At 50.4% G+C, this 14530-nt stretch overlaps 1 protein-coding gene across 1 annotated transcript in view; it reads right to left on the bottom strand.

Moving 5' to 3' along the window:
• Positions 1-14530, bottom strand: part of Bcr (BCR activator of RhoGEF and GTPase) — a 129559-nt gene that overhangs the window by 35251 nt on the left and 79778 nt on the right. The window contains 4 exon segments of the mRNA XM_052744694.1: positions 3522-3662; positions 5976-6028; positions 9677-9737; positions 13498-13605. Of these exon segments, the coding sequence (XP_052600654.1) occupies positions 3522-3662; positions 5976-6028; positions 9677-9737; positions 13498-13605 (363 nt within the window).

A 14530-nucleotide genomic window follows, 5' to 3' on the forward strand; every position in this document is an offset into this window, starting at 1 on the left:
GAACTAACAGTCCAGTGACAAAATGCTTGCCTAGCATGTACAAGGCCCTGGGTTCCACGCCAGTGTTACAGACATAAAAAGTTAAAACGGGAGGGAAAAGACCTGTTCAGTGGCTTTTTTTTTTTCTTTTTTGAGGATTAAATGAAACAGCATACCCACAGAGGCTATTGGGCTTTTATGGGTACTGAGGACCGAATCCAGGGCCCTTGTGTATATATATATTCTGATATTGTTCTGTACTTACAGTTCTGAGCCCTCTGCATGGGCTGTGGGGCTCTGCGGTCCCTGCCCATCCTCATCATGACACCAAGCAAGCACTGCCCACTACTCAAGTGCTGGTGGAGTTGGGGGCCTCACCCTGCCCTCACCTCTGCTCACCACCCTCTCCACACCTGCTGCAAATGGGTTTGACTTTTCCAGCTGTAGTGATTCCACGACTGTGTGTGTGTGTGTGTGTGTGTGTGTGTGTGTGTGTGTGTGTGTGTGTGTGTGTGTGTGTATGAGTGCGTGCATAGCATGGAGCCCAGGGTTTCAAGCATGATAGGCAAGCACTCTGCCAGTGAGGTATATCCTTAGTCCCCCACTCTTTTTAATCATCAGCAGGAAAGCCTAGTGTTCTCTGTCTGAGCCCCACTGCCTCTCAGCCTTCCCTAGCCCTAGTCCTCTGGCTAAATTCCTTATTACAGCACCTTCAGAAGCCACTGCCTGCTTTCCTCCACAAGGGGCCGCTAGAAGCCCAGGGAGAGAACTGGACTCATCTGCTACTCTTGCAAGCCCTAAGCTGCACACAGGGTAGAGCTCAAAGCAGACAGGCAACAACCGCTTGGAGGAAATCATTGAGCAGCAGGGACCTAGTTACCTAACTGTGAAGTTAATTTGGCCAAACAAGTGCACACCCGCCCGCCAGCTCACAGGACTAGGGCCTGGACGGATGTGTCTGCAAGGTCCTTTGATCCAAAAGCCGAGATCTCAAGCCCTCACTCCTCATGCTGGGTAGCTCCTGGTGTGTTCGCGCAAGGATTCTGGCCTGCCGGGGCAGCTGCTGGCCACTGTCCAGTTTGGAAACCACCTCTAACGCTGCCCAGACACTTCCAAAAAAGGGCCAGCCCTGGAGTCAGGAGACTTGGCAGAAAAACACGAAGAGCTCCCAGCAGACATACTGGAGATCAGGTGCTACCCACGGCTCACACTTGGGTCTCTCCACAATGCCCCGGCTCACCACGCTGGGAAACTTATGGGGTCTTTCCTGGATGGTGACATGAAGGGTGTCGCTCACCATCTTCAACACAGAAGGCATCTCCATGTCACCACCTCTGTTTCATAGGAGAGATCACTTTCAGCTTCACCACCGCCCAGTGGAGGGGGTCACTGTCCTTAGAGAACACAGACACTCAAGGCGGAGGGGGCCCAGATCAGGTCCACAGGCAAGCAGTGGGTGAGGATCGGCGCGGGGTTGGAAGGTTGCCCTCTAGCACCTCTTCTGCAGCGTCAAGCACTGTGTCGAGGGTGGAAGGATACTGAGGAGGATGCTGAGGACCCGACATGTCTGGGGACCACAGGGCACAAGTATAGGAGGTCATCCTGGCTTAATAAGCCCTGAGGTGCTGATGGACAGTGCTGGATGAAGGGGTGTTAAGTCAGGATTGCAAACCTGCAGGGCCTGTAAGCAGCTGAGGGAGCCCCGGCTGACTCCTCTGCAGGGAGTCTCCGGCCTTCATAAAGCACTCTGCCCTCAACACTACGGACAGATGTGGGAATAGGGATTTAGCTGCTAACTTCCAGGTGACATCAAATCCTCAGTCCCTAAGGCAGCTGATTTGAATGCTCTGAATACATCTTTTAAAGGATCCTAGACAGCGGGCAGGGATACACGCGTGAACTTGGCCCCGCATTCAGGGCCAAGGGAAAAGGGGTTCAAATGCTCGTTTCTCGGGTCAAGCTCTCTCAGAAACGAACAGCCGGCAAAAGAGAAAGAAGAGAAGCGCCATGTGGGATGGGTGACTTCCGCAGGCATCCAATCGATACACGAGATCCTGGCGGATACAGACCCAACACCAAGTTAGAAACCGTGACTGCTGATGGGAAAGCACAGGCTTTGCCCTCATCCAGTGGCCTTAAGTGAGAACCAGGTGCAAGGCCCCATGTCACTTCAGACGAGACCTGCTTCCTGGCTCCCCTGGGAAGGTAGGAAACTGCTCCACTCAACACTTTTCCTAGTGAAGCTAGGGTCCCACCACTTCTGTCTTCAATGGACTTAACGATAACTGAAGAGTGGACACACAGGGCCCGAGGGCTGTCATTTACTGCCTTTTCCAAAAATCGCATCACTTGGAGGCCCAGGGGCCCAGGGAGGTGAGTTATGTCCCGATCCTACTGTAGAGACCAAGCCTGGGTCTAGAAGGGAGAAGCTGTGAGTGGTGGGATGCTCCGGGGCAGGCCCTCAGGATACTGGGACAGAGCCTGAGCTGGCTTTATTCCAGAGCCTGGACAGGCCCGGTGAATGGAACTGAAGGACAGTTCCCTCCTCTTCCCCGGCTCCTCCTGGGTCAGACCCACCAAGAGAAACGTGCCCAGGCACCTCACTCATAAGCCCAATTAGACTGTGGCCAAGTGAGTACTTTCAACCCAACATGTAGACCAGCTCTTCCCAGGGAAGCACATGGCGGGGGGGTGGGAGCCAAGAGTAGCTCATCTGTCACTATACTGAAGAAGGAAAAGTCCCCAAGCACCTGCAGTCAATGGCATGGCCTTCCCATGTCCTGCCTAGGTCTGACAGCTCCTGTCTCTGCACAGACTCCAGAGACCACAGGGCAGGTTCCTTAACTCTAACACCACTTCTGACAAAGGATGCTCGCGCTAGATTCCAGCTCCCTGCCCTGCCTCTGTCCTCACCAGATTCCACCCAACCGAAAAGGTACGTGCCTCGTTAACGTGCTGGGCTCCTCCTTCAAAGGGTCAGAAGCAGCTAGGAGCACAGGCCAAGGGCTGCCTACTGATGATGCACAGAAACAGAATCACCATTAGTGGCTGCCACAGGGAGAAAGTGAAGCTCTGAAGATACCGACTTCGTTAGCCAGACTCACGTTCCCCAAAACTGTGGCTCCTTCTCTTTGTCCGACATGTAAACCCTTAAATCTAGTGTTAGCAGTTTTCCAAGAAAACACCAGGAGATGGTGGCAGGTCTAGGCACACAAAATGCTATCCTCTGCTCGCCATTGCTTCGGGTGGGGACCTGAGCTGGTGGAGCATGAGAAAAACAATGAGAGATGCTCCAGGCTTAACTCAACAGAAACAGAAAAAAGAAAGAGGTGGCTGAGTGAGGGGCAGTGACAGAGGCTGATGTGGCCATGGCAGTACAAGGTCACCCTTTTGACTTTACCCAGATGCCCTGCTGTACCTGGCAGAGTCATGGATTCCCCAAGGACCACACGTGTCCTGTGCTGTGCTGAGCCACCTGCTAAGGACCAGCAAGGGGCTCTCTGTGCCTGAGATGGAGGGTGCCACGCTCAGCCAATGCTCACCTCTCCTTTTTTCACCGTCATGGACTGCCGACGGGGTGTGATCTCCTCATTGATGCTGGACAGGAAGTTCTGTGAGATGCGGAGGGCGTCCTGCAGCAGGGAATGGTCGGGATGGCTGGCTGGAGTGTGCTTTAGCAAGTCCTGGCCCAGGTGGGAAGACTAGAGTTAGAACGGGATCGGCACAGACCGCCGTGTGAAAACCGCACACTCACACTGGCTGCGGTTCAGAGCTGCAGGCCCCCTGCTCTCAGAGCACTTGGGTGAACTCTATTCCAGAAGAGGCCCTGGTCCCCATGGCATGCCCAGAAAACCCGGTAAGGAGGATCTACCACTATAATAGACCTAGGGCAGGGTTTCTGTTCTTGCTATAATTAACATTTGGGGCCAAACTCTTTGTTATAGTGGAATGAAAAGGGCTGTTTCTGTACAGCTCCAGGCGTTTAGCACCACTGCTGGCCTCTGCATGCACTAGATGGCTGTAAACATTCTCTCATCTTCATCTGTGATGACCAATATGTCTTTGGTCATTGATGCTGGCTCCTTAAGGGCAGAACTGATCATGGCCCAGAACCCCTGGTCTATACAAGGCTAGGAGAAAGCCCTGGGTCCTCCAGGCTCCCCTTCCTTCAGATGAGAGCCTCGGCCTTTCTTCCTACCCAGACAGGAGTATTAATAATTTATTTACCACAAGGGCAAATTGTTCCTGCCCATGGTGAACAGCTAGCTCCCTGATTTAGAAACAAAACCCTTTCAACTCCTAATCCCCACTACAAAGAAGACATGGAGAGATGAGTAGGTCCCCCCCCCCCACTCCCAGGCGGCTCTGGTTTTCTCTCCCAGGGTGCTTCATTACACACGTGTCTGATATCTGGACCAATCACAGCCACAGGCAGGTGGCAATATCTCAGAGAGTCAAATGGATGGGCCACCTGGACAGAACCTCTGAACTGTTACTATTTCACAATTCTAGAGTCATCTAGAAAGAAAGCCTTAATGAGGAGTTGTCTAGAACAGGATGGTTTATAGGCATACCTATAAGGAATTTTCTTGAATATATTAATTTCGGTGGGAAGACCTCCCCACGGTGGGTGGTACCACTCCCTAGTCAGGGCATTATGAATCGTGTAAGAGTGGGGAAAGCCAACTTTGTACAGCACACACATTCATCCCATCTCTGCTCTTGATTGTGGATGTAACTGGATGCTTCAAGATCTGTCACCCTGAGAGCTCCTGCCCACAGAGCTCAGAGGTACCATCCCCTTGGAACTGGAGTTATAGGTGACTGTGAATCACCTGATGTGGATACTGAAAATCAAACTTGAAGCCCTCTGGAAGAGCAGTACACACTCTTAACTGCTGAGCCATCTCTCCAGACCCATCCAAAACTGCAATCAGAGCATGATAAAAGAATAATAAAGGTGAGTATGGTAGCATATGCCTGTAATCCCAGCACTTGGGAGGCTGAGGCAGAAGAACCATGAGTTCAAGGTCAGCTTAGGCTACAGAGCAAAACCCTGCTGCACAACGGAATATTACACAGCTTTGAAAAATGAGACAAAGCTGCCCAGACCAAAACGAAATAATAATCTCCATATACGTTATTAAAAGGGAAAAAGTAGGACCTGGAGAGATGGCTCAGGGGTTAGGAGTGCTCACTGCTCTTCCGAAGGTCCCAAGCTCAGTTCCCAGCACCCACATGGCAGCTCACAACTCTCTGATGCCCCTTTTGGTGTGCAGATGTACATGCAGATAAAGTACCCATAGACATAAATAAAAGGACCCCGTGGTGTGAACACGTAGAGGACGCCACCTTCTGAGTAATTAAAAAAGAGGTTCACATGTTAGCTCACACGCAACAGGCCCTCTCGTGGGGACTCCTTAGTGGGAGGGGAACAAAAAAAGAAACATCATAAAATTCTTGTGCATTGGTTGTACATTAAAAAAAAAAATGTGTCTGGAATTTGTAAGCATGCATGGTATTATTAACAGGGTTTCCCCAGGCAGCAAGACTGGAGTTGTTTCTGTTTTCTGCTTTTGTTTCTCAGCATAGGAAAACCTCCTGGTAGTGGGATTCCCGTTGCAATACCGGCCCACTCCCCCAGCCCTGCCTGTTTTCCATGGAACCTCACTCAGCTCACACACTTCACTACCAGAAATGTTCCCACTTACAGACCCCTGCTCACGTGGGACAGGATGCTCCTTCCCTGTCTGTCCCTGTGGGAGCACCAAGAGATACTGCTTCTGTTCCCCAGAAGCCTCCAGGGAGGTCCTGAATTCTCCATGAGTGTGTGGCAATGGGACGGCTGGGCACAGGTTGAGAGGCGGGCCAAAGACCAGCATTAACCTCAGGATGGGAGACCTAAGTGAAGAGGCCTTCCCTAGCTGGCCTGAGGACAGGGAGAGGAGCCAGGCCACCTTGGGAGGCAGCTGTCACGCTTCTATGATGGGACTCACGTGAAGGACTAACGTGCTCCTTGTCACCCGGTCCACAGGCTTGTAGAGCAGATCTGTGGAGAGACAAGCAGGGGGAGACATGACCACACTGGAGAAAACAACATGCTTGTCGACCCACTGCTGCTGCCAGGCCAAGAGGAAGAAGGGAAGTCCTACCTCCCCTTTGCAGGGCCGTTGAGGGCAAACTTGGGGTATCTGTCGGCCATGCTACCAGCTAAGTTCAGGGTTGCTGCTCAGGCCTGAGCCACTGGAAAGGCTCAGTATGGATGTGCTGCTGCCCAGGACTGTCCAGAAGGATAGCGAGGGCCCCGATCCTACCCTGGAGCAGACCAGGATGTGGCTCTCCAAGTCCATGGCTGGACAAGCTTGAGAGACCTGGATCCAAGAATGGCAAAAGCCAAGTGGGGTGCAAAATAGAGCTCTAGATCTGGTGGGTGCTGGGATGGGAGCTCATTTGGGGGCACTAAGGCTAGCCCTGGCCATCTTTGCTTCTCCCACACAGTGATGAGCATGGTTCACATGAGCACAGACACTCAAGGTCTTCCTAACATATGCCAAGTACACTTCTTTACATGAGTTCCATGATGGCTTCAGGACATACACTGCTGTTTCTGTTTTATACACAGGGAAAATGGGCTCAGAAGGGCTAAGGGGTGAGCTCTGGGGAATGGAACTACGTTCACTGTTCCTTATGAGTGAATATAACTGTTCACACCAGCCTAACCCCTCCTGTTCACACCAGCCTAACTGTTCACAAGAGCCCAACAATCCAAACAAGAAGCAACTTACTACTTTTTGATTAGTACAGACACATGGTCCCAGGAGTCATCGCTTGCCTGCCTACCTACCTGCATTCCACTCAGGCACTTTATGTGATGATGCCCTTGCCTTGGTCTTTGCTATCCATGGTTGATATGTTTTTCCTTTGAAACATGACTGGGCTCTGCCCCCGTGAATGAATTCATCTATTCAAGGATTATCAAGGAAGTAGCTTTGCCATTCATTTGAACTATCTCTTTTGGATACTTGTTTGCCTTGCTGTGTGGTGGCCCCACTGGCAAGAGCGCCCTTACTGGATGAAACGATTGACCTTGAACTTCTCACCCTTTTAGGCTGTGTGTGTGTGCTTGTGTGTATTACTTGAGATTGAGCACAGGCGCTGTGTATGCTAAGAAGCCTTTCTTCCCTGTAGAGTGCTCAGTTAAGTCACGTGTGGCAGCTCTTATTAGTAATCCCATCACCTGGGAGGCAGAGTCAGGAGGAGAGCAGTGAGTTCCAGGCAAGTCTGGACTACAGTGTGAAACCCTGTCTCAAAAAACCAATGAAATAAAATAAAGAACTCAGTAGTGCTACTCAGTTGGAGCAGCAGAAACTAGACTAATACTTACAAAAGAAGAGACAATACAATCCTTTCAGGGCCAGTGGAGACATCGTGATGATATTCTTAAAAGATATTTTAAGAGGACTGGAGGGATGGCCCAGCACTTAAGAGTGCATGCTGCTCTTCCAGAGGACCCACGTTAGGAAGCTCACAGGCACCTGTAACTCCAGCTTCAGGGGACGCAATATGCATAGTCTCCTCCCCCAACACACACACACACACACACACACACACACACACACACACACACACACACACACACACACACAATTAAAATAAGACAATTTTTAAAGTATTTGGGGGGGACTGGAGAAGGGCTCCGTTGTTAAGTACACTTCTTGTTCTTCCAGAGGATCCAAGTTCAGATCCCAGCACCCACAACCACCTGTAAGTCCAGCTCCAGGGGAATTCACTGCCTCTGGCCTCCAAGGACAAAACCACACTCATGTGCACAGACCCACATAGAGACACACACACAGTATTTAATAAAAACAACAACAACTAGTGATAATAAGAAGTAGTAGTAGTATTTGGGACCTGGAGAGGTGGCTCAGTGGTTAAGAGCACTTACTGTTCTTTCCAGCTCACATTTGCCTGCAACTCTAGTTCCAAGGTATCTAATGCCTTCTCCTGGTCTCGGTACCAGGCACATATGGTACACATACATACATTTAGGCAAAACCCTCATATACATAAAACAAAAATACATAAAATACATAAAATTAAAAAAATTTAACAAGTATCTTAAAATGGGGCTCTCACTTGCTCAGACTAGCCCCAAACTCGCAATCCTCCACCCTAGCTTCCCTAGTAGCTCAGGCTACTACTGCTTGTCCCTACACCGGGCACAGCAACGTGTAGATTTATTTTCAGACAGGGTCTCACTATGTATTCCAGGCCAGCCTCAAATGTAAGTTTCTCCTAAATGTCTCCCGAATGCTGAGATTATTGGTGTGTGCCACCTCGCTGGTCTTCACAGTAAGACTTTAGTATGTGATATTTATTATGTGATTAATATTGTGTCTATGTGAGCTGCCATGTAGGTGGGTGCTGAGAACTGAACCTGGGTCCTCTGAAAGAGCTGTTAGGGCTTTTAACTGCTGAACTATCTCTCCAGACCCTTAATGTCTTTTTTTTTTGAGAAAAATTTTTTGAGAAAGAGTTATTTATTTATTACATATACAGTGTTCTGCCTGCATGTATGCCTGCACGCCAGAAGAGGGCGCCAGATCTCATAGATGGTTGTGAACCACCATATGGTTGCTGGGAAATTGAACTCAGGACCTCTGGAAGAGCAGCCAGTGCTCTTAACCTCTGAGGCATCTCTCCAGCACCCCTCCTTAATACCCTTTTAACGATATAGATTAATTAGCTTTGTGTGTGCATATGCATGCACATGCACTGGACAGCAGGCATGGGTGTATGCATGTGGCATTTGTAGGGTAACTTTTGAGAACTGGCTCTCTCCTTCTAGCGTGTGGATCAAGGTCATCAGTCATGGCCGCAAGCACCTTTCCCCATGGCCCCACAGGGAGCTTGGCAGATGGTGGTACCTGCTAACTCCTGCAATGTTTTCCTGGGGTCACGGTTAGTGACCTCATCCCTTCTGCCCCCGCCATGACCCAGGCTGGCCTTCGTTCCTCCTCACTCTCAGTACTTGAAGTCTAGAACTGGGAAGATGATGGCAATGATCCAACGAGGTGTCGCCGTGTCTGTCTTTCCAACAACACTCCCTCTGCTGGAAGTGGTCACCACCACGAAGGCACAGTGGTGTGGAATATTAGTTGAAGATGTGTTGTTACCTTCGTTTATGCTGTGGAACATTTGTTCAATGATGAAACGGTGTGTTGCATTCTTTTATGTTGCATTTGTTTAACTCTGTGAAGCTGTGTTGCTGTGGCTGTCTAAAACACCTGATTGGTCTAATGACAAGCTGAACGGTCAATAGCAAGGCTGGAGAAAGGACAGGCGGGGCTGGCAGGCAGAGAGAATAAACAGGAAGAGAGACAAGAGTGTAAAAAGGAGAAGGAGGAGGACTCCAGGGGCCAGCCACCCAGCTACACAGTCAGCCATGGAGTAAGAGTAAAGAAGGGGATACAGAAAGGTAAAAGCCCAGAGGCAAAAGATAGACAGGGTAATTTAAGAAAAGCTGGCAAGAAAGGAGCCAAGCTAAGGCTGGGCATTCTTAAGTAAGAATAAGTCTCCGCGTATTAATTTGGGAGCTGGGTGGCTGGCCCCCACAGAGCAAAGAGTAAACAAACAGACAGACAGACAGACAAGCCAACCACAGCACAGAGCACGCTCTGCAGAGAGAACTCACTTTCCAAAGAATTCTTGGTGGTGGAGTCCTTGGCATCCTTGTTGCTCCTGGCTCTCAGGTTCTGCAGAGAGAAGAGCACATGCTCACACGGAATGGCAGAAGCAGTTTGGACAGTGCTGGAACAGAGAGCTTGGTCTTTCCTCCCCACAGAGCCCCTATGTACAGCAAGCGTCAGGCGGCACTCGGAGCCACCTAATGAAAACGGGTAGAGCCGTGGCCTGTGAACAAGACGAGCAAGCACCACGGGTGCCCCTAGATCAGTGGTTTTCAACCTGTGGGTCGCAACCCCACTGGAGGACAAGTGACCTTTTCATGCAGGGTGGAGGTGGGGGGGGGATTCAGGGGGTTGCCTAAGACCATCAGAAAACACAGATGTTTACATTAGGATTCACAGCAGTAGCAAAATGACAGTTACGAAGTAGCAACCAAAATAATTTTATGGTGTTGGGGAGTGGTCACCACTACACGAGGAAATGTATTAAAGGGTCACAGCATTAGCAAGACTGAGAACCACGGCCCCAGATGTTCCCTTAAGACAAGGTTTCTCAACCTCAGCACCCCGTGCGGGCATTGAGGGGTCAGAAATTCCTTGTCTCGAGTGTCTGCCCCATGTGGCTGCCATAAGCCACATCCCTGTGTCCCTATGTATGGGTGCAGTAACAATCCATCCTCCTGCCAAATGCTCCTTCAGGAGCAAAGTCATCTACAGATGAGGACCTCTGAGATGGAGAATTCTGCACAGGGCAGTTTAACTGCATTCAAGTAGCTGGTTATTCAGAAGAGTCCTCACTCACCTTTGGTGATGGCCAGTGCAGTGGGGGCAGGGATGGGGCACCACCAGACGGATATCATGTTTTACCTTCAGTCGGTCTCATGAGTGGAAATACACATACATACTCGCTACAATGTGCCAATGAACTGCTTTATTATAAAAGGAGGCACTAAGATTGAAAGCAAGGATTGTTAATGGAATGACATCAAAGACGTCTCATTTGATCAGAGATGCTACTGGAGACATGACGTTAAGCTCCTCAGCAAATTCATAACCAGCATAGGAACAAGAAGGGCCTCTGGGATCACTCTCCCAATCCTCCGTGCTACAAGTAATATCTTGGGATTGGAAGATGGTATTAGTATTCCCTAGCTCATCAGGGCCAACGCCTGATGGGTACTTGAGTACTTTTCCTCAGAGGTTAACAGCCTTGGCAGTGGTTGTTCCCACTTACATCTTACTCAGTAGTTCCCAAAGGGTAGAAGGAGGCATGGAAGCTAAAGGAGAGACTCATGGGATCAGGGAATCAGCCCAAACTCCACATTCTCCCGGACAGTTTAAGGTACAAGGCGTCCTGCCTCAAGGAGCCTTGAGTTTAATGACACATTTCCTCCACACACCTGACTCCCAAAGTCATTCTTATCTAGCTCTCATTTATCATCTGGAGAAGTAGAACCCCACAGAAGCCAGGTGGGCATCTCTGGTCTAACTGGGTACCACTTCACACATCTCTCACAACGGCCCTGGGGAAGAGTGAAAGTCCACTACCTGCCCTGTACTTAGGGATGAACTTACAGAGAGCTCCACGCATGAGCACTGACAGCCCTAGGACCCAGTCCCCTGGCAACCACACAGCTGCTGCTTCTTCCTTGAACTTAACTTTGTTCTCTTCAGGCAGCTCCAATCTCTCTGAAGCATTTTTGAAAAACAGGGAACAGTAGAAATGCTGCTCAGGTGGTAACCAGAACAATCAAGGTTCAGAGAGAGCCACAGGCCTGCTCCTTGCATCCCAGTGTTGGCTCAGACTCCCACTGCAGCGGTCAGTAGGACCATGCAAACATCCTCCCGGGTGGCAACCCACCACAGCTTTCTCCTTGGGTAGAATCCTGTCTGGGTGGACTCAGACTTAGCCACTTCATTACAGTCTGTTTTTCAAGAATCAAATCTTTTATCTGTCGGGGCCACTTGGGATTCTGTACAAACACTGAAGTTGATAAAGGTACAGAAAGTAGTTAGTTAATGAAGAGGGATAAGGAAGGAGCAGACTGCACACCTGAGGTAAATAGGGCTGACAGGGAACCGGACACTTCGTAGGCTTGGGAATGTAATGGAGCACAAGCTGTTAACCATGGGAGGTGACCAGAGCCAAGGCCACAGATGTGTGATAAATGATAAAATGGTACAAAGTCCCTGGAGCACAGATCAGGTATGATAGTCAAAAGTTTTCTCTCAGCAAGAGAAACCTGACTCATCTTGGGTGTTTAGTTTTTCCACTCTCCTTTGTAAAAGTGTGTGTGTGTGTGTGTGTGTGTGTGTGTGTGTGTGTGCGTGTGTGTGCGTGCGTGTGTTTCCCCCTAGTGCTACTGTTGACGTCAAACTGGTCTTGACGTCATCCCTTACACACGAGTAGGACACAGGAGGGAATGTTGAGTGTCTGCCTCGGTTACTCACCACCTTATGCCCTTGAGGCAAGGTCTCTCTCGGAACACAAAGCTCTCCCTTTGAAGTCGGCTGGGTTGGCCGGCCAGCAGGCTCCTGCCTCTGCCTTCTCACCCTGGGATTACAGGCACATGTGGCCATGTCTTGCTTTTACGTAGGTGCGAGGGTTTTAAACTCAGGGTCCCATGCTCGTAAAATAAGTGTTCTTACCCATGAGTCACCTTCCGGCCCCTACATTTTCCTTTCTAATGTTGCCTCTCTGCATGGATATCTTTCCTCCCAGAATCCTTGTTTGATGGAATAGAGAAGTCAGTCAAAGCTCTGAGGAGGGGGAACTGTACAGAGGTGACAGTGACAAGCTGCCCCCCCCCTCCGAAGAAAAATGTCACATGGCTGCCACTGACATTGCAGAGATATGATGGGGAAGGGAGAAGAGCCCTTGTGTCGAGAGATGGAGACCCAAGGGTGATAGTGAGCTCTAATCCTGACTTGGCTGCCAGCCCCAAGTGTCCTATTCAGGTTCTCTGTACTCGAGGGGCTCTTTTAAGGCCCAGAGGCTCACGACACCCTGTGGCTTCCTTCCTTCAAGGTTAAATGCAAACAGGGAGATAAGCAACCCTGAGACCCAGGGCGATACAGCCCGGAGCTTTCCGACAGTGGAGGTCTATGGACAGCAACCCTGGCTAAGCTGATGGCTTCCTCTCGGCCTCTAGTGACAAGACTGTGGAGTAGACACAGGACTCCCATAGGTCAGAGGGTTAGAATTATAATAACGACAGACAAAACAAGGGAGAGCCCAGGGAACATGGCTGCTGATGTTCGAATGTGTTCCTCCTAAAGCCCATGTGCTGGGAGCATAAATCCCTGCCATACATGCTGTGTTTGAAGCTGGGATCTTTAAGAGGTGGTTAGGATTAGATGAGGCCATGAGGGTACACCTCAACTGAGCTAGTCTGCTTGCTCGGTCCTGACATGTGACATCCCGTCACGTTAGGCTATAGAGAGAAGAGCCTCAGCAGATGTACCTCAGTGTCGTCAGGCTTCTCAGTCCCCAAACCAGAACCAAATACATTTATATTCTTTACAAAGTACACGGTGAACAGTGTGTAAGAGCAACATGAAAAAGATGAAGACATCTTGACTCAGACCCTGGCCCTTGGGTAACAAACGGCACTGTGAGGGACGGCTCCTACTGAATCACAACAGTGTCCTGCGACGCAGATGACCCGGCAGCAGACTCTGAGTCAGAGCCGGGGTTCCTACCCAGTCTTTAATCTGGTATACTTTGTTCTCCCAACCACCAGCCCGCAACCCATCGAGGGAGTGGGAGGCTACGGGTGGGAGTCAGCAGCACTCTGGCCTGCACCGCGTCACGGCACTCACTCATTACCTCAGATATCTCTGCAAACTGACTGTTGGCCTGACAGCATTTCTCTGCGGTTTCCATGGCCACCCCGTAGTTATCCACAAAGGCTCGGTACACACCCAGCTGGCTGGCCTGCGGAGAGGAAGGAGGGGAGAGTGAGGCAGAGGTGGGAGAGGGAGCGGCTCCCCACCTTCCTGAGGACTGGGCTCTCGTGCATTGCTCTGGAAAAAAAAAAGCCCAGGTACAGACAGCACGCGCGCGTTGCAGAGACCTCAGCTCTTCCGTGCTGCTCCTTCCCTCCCACCTGCTTTACCTCCCCACACACCAAGCACGATTCCCTCTCCTAAAATGACATGTTGAGAAGTGAGTCACGGCCCTGGACAGGTAATGGCTCCCTTCTGAGCTCCTTATTCCTCCCACCTCCCTTGCATAAAGGGTGCCGTGAGGAGCGGCTTCAACTTGAGATGAGGATCCAGATAAATGCCTCCGTGCAGGGGAGATGGAGGAGGCCATCCTGGCCATGGTCCATGGACCCTGGTAACTATGGTGGTGCGCTCGTATCTGATCCTGTCAGGCAGGTAAGGAACAGTCTGGCTGACTGGACAGAGGAGCTCTCACGACTAGCTGCCCTTCTTAGACCTCACAGGGGTACCTGCCTCTTATACACCGCAAGGTGAGAGATATTTTGTTTGTTCTTTATTTGACTAAAGACGTTAATAGAGGGTTCCCTCACTGGGCTTCTGCCCAGACACACACTCAACTAAGCCACAGTTTTCCATGGGTAGATGGAAGGGGGTGTGTGCCACCACCACAGTTATCTCTGGGTCTCACATCATTTTGGGGCAGTGAAGAAACACAAACAAACCAGGGTTCACATGGGACAGCATGTGGACACGGGGTAGTCACGCTGGCTAGGTTTGAGCCCCCCACAGCAGCTGCCCAGGAGCTGGAAGCCTGATGCATTTGCTGTTCCTGGAATTTTCTCTGGGTTGAGCCTAAATTTCATGGGCATTTGCATTTATATGGGCTCTCCTATTTCTGGGGATGACAATTCCAG

Source organism: Peromyscus californicus, unplaced genomic scaffold, assembly GCF_007827085.1.
Source record: "Peromyscus californicus insignis strain IS unplaced genomic scaffold, ASM782708v3 Scaffold_19__1_contigs__length_69161282, whole genome shotgun sequence".
Classification (NCBI taxonomy): Eukaryota; Metazoa; Chordata; class Mammalia; order Rodentia; family Cricetidae; genus Peromyscus; species Peromyscus californicus.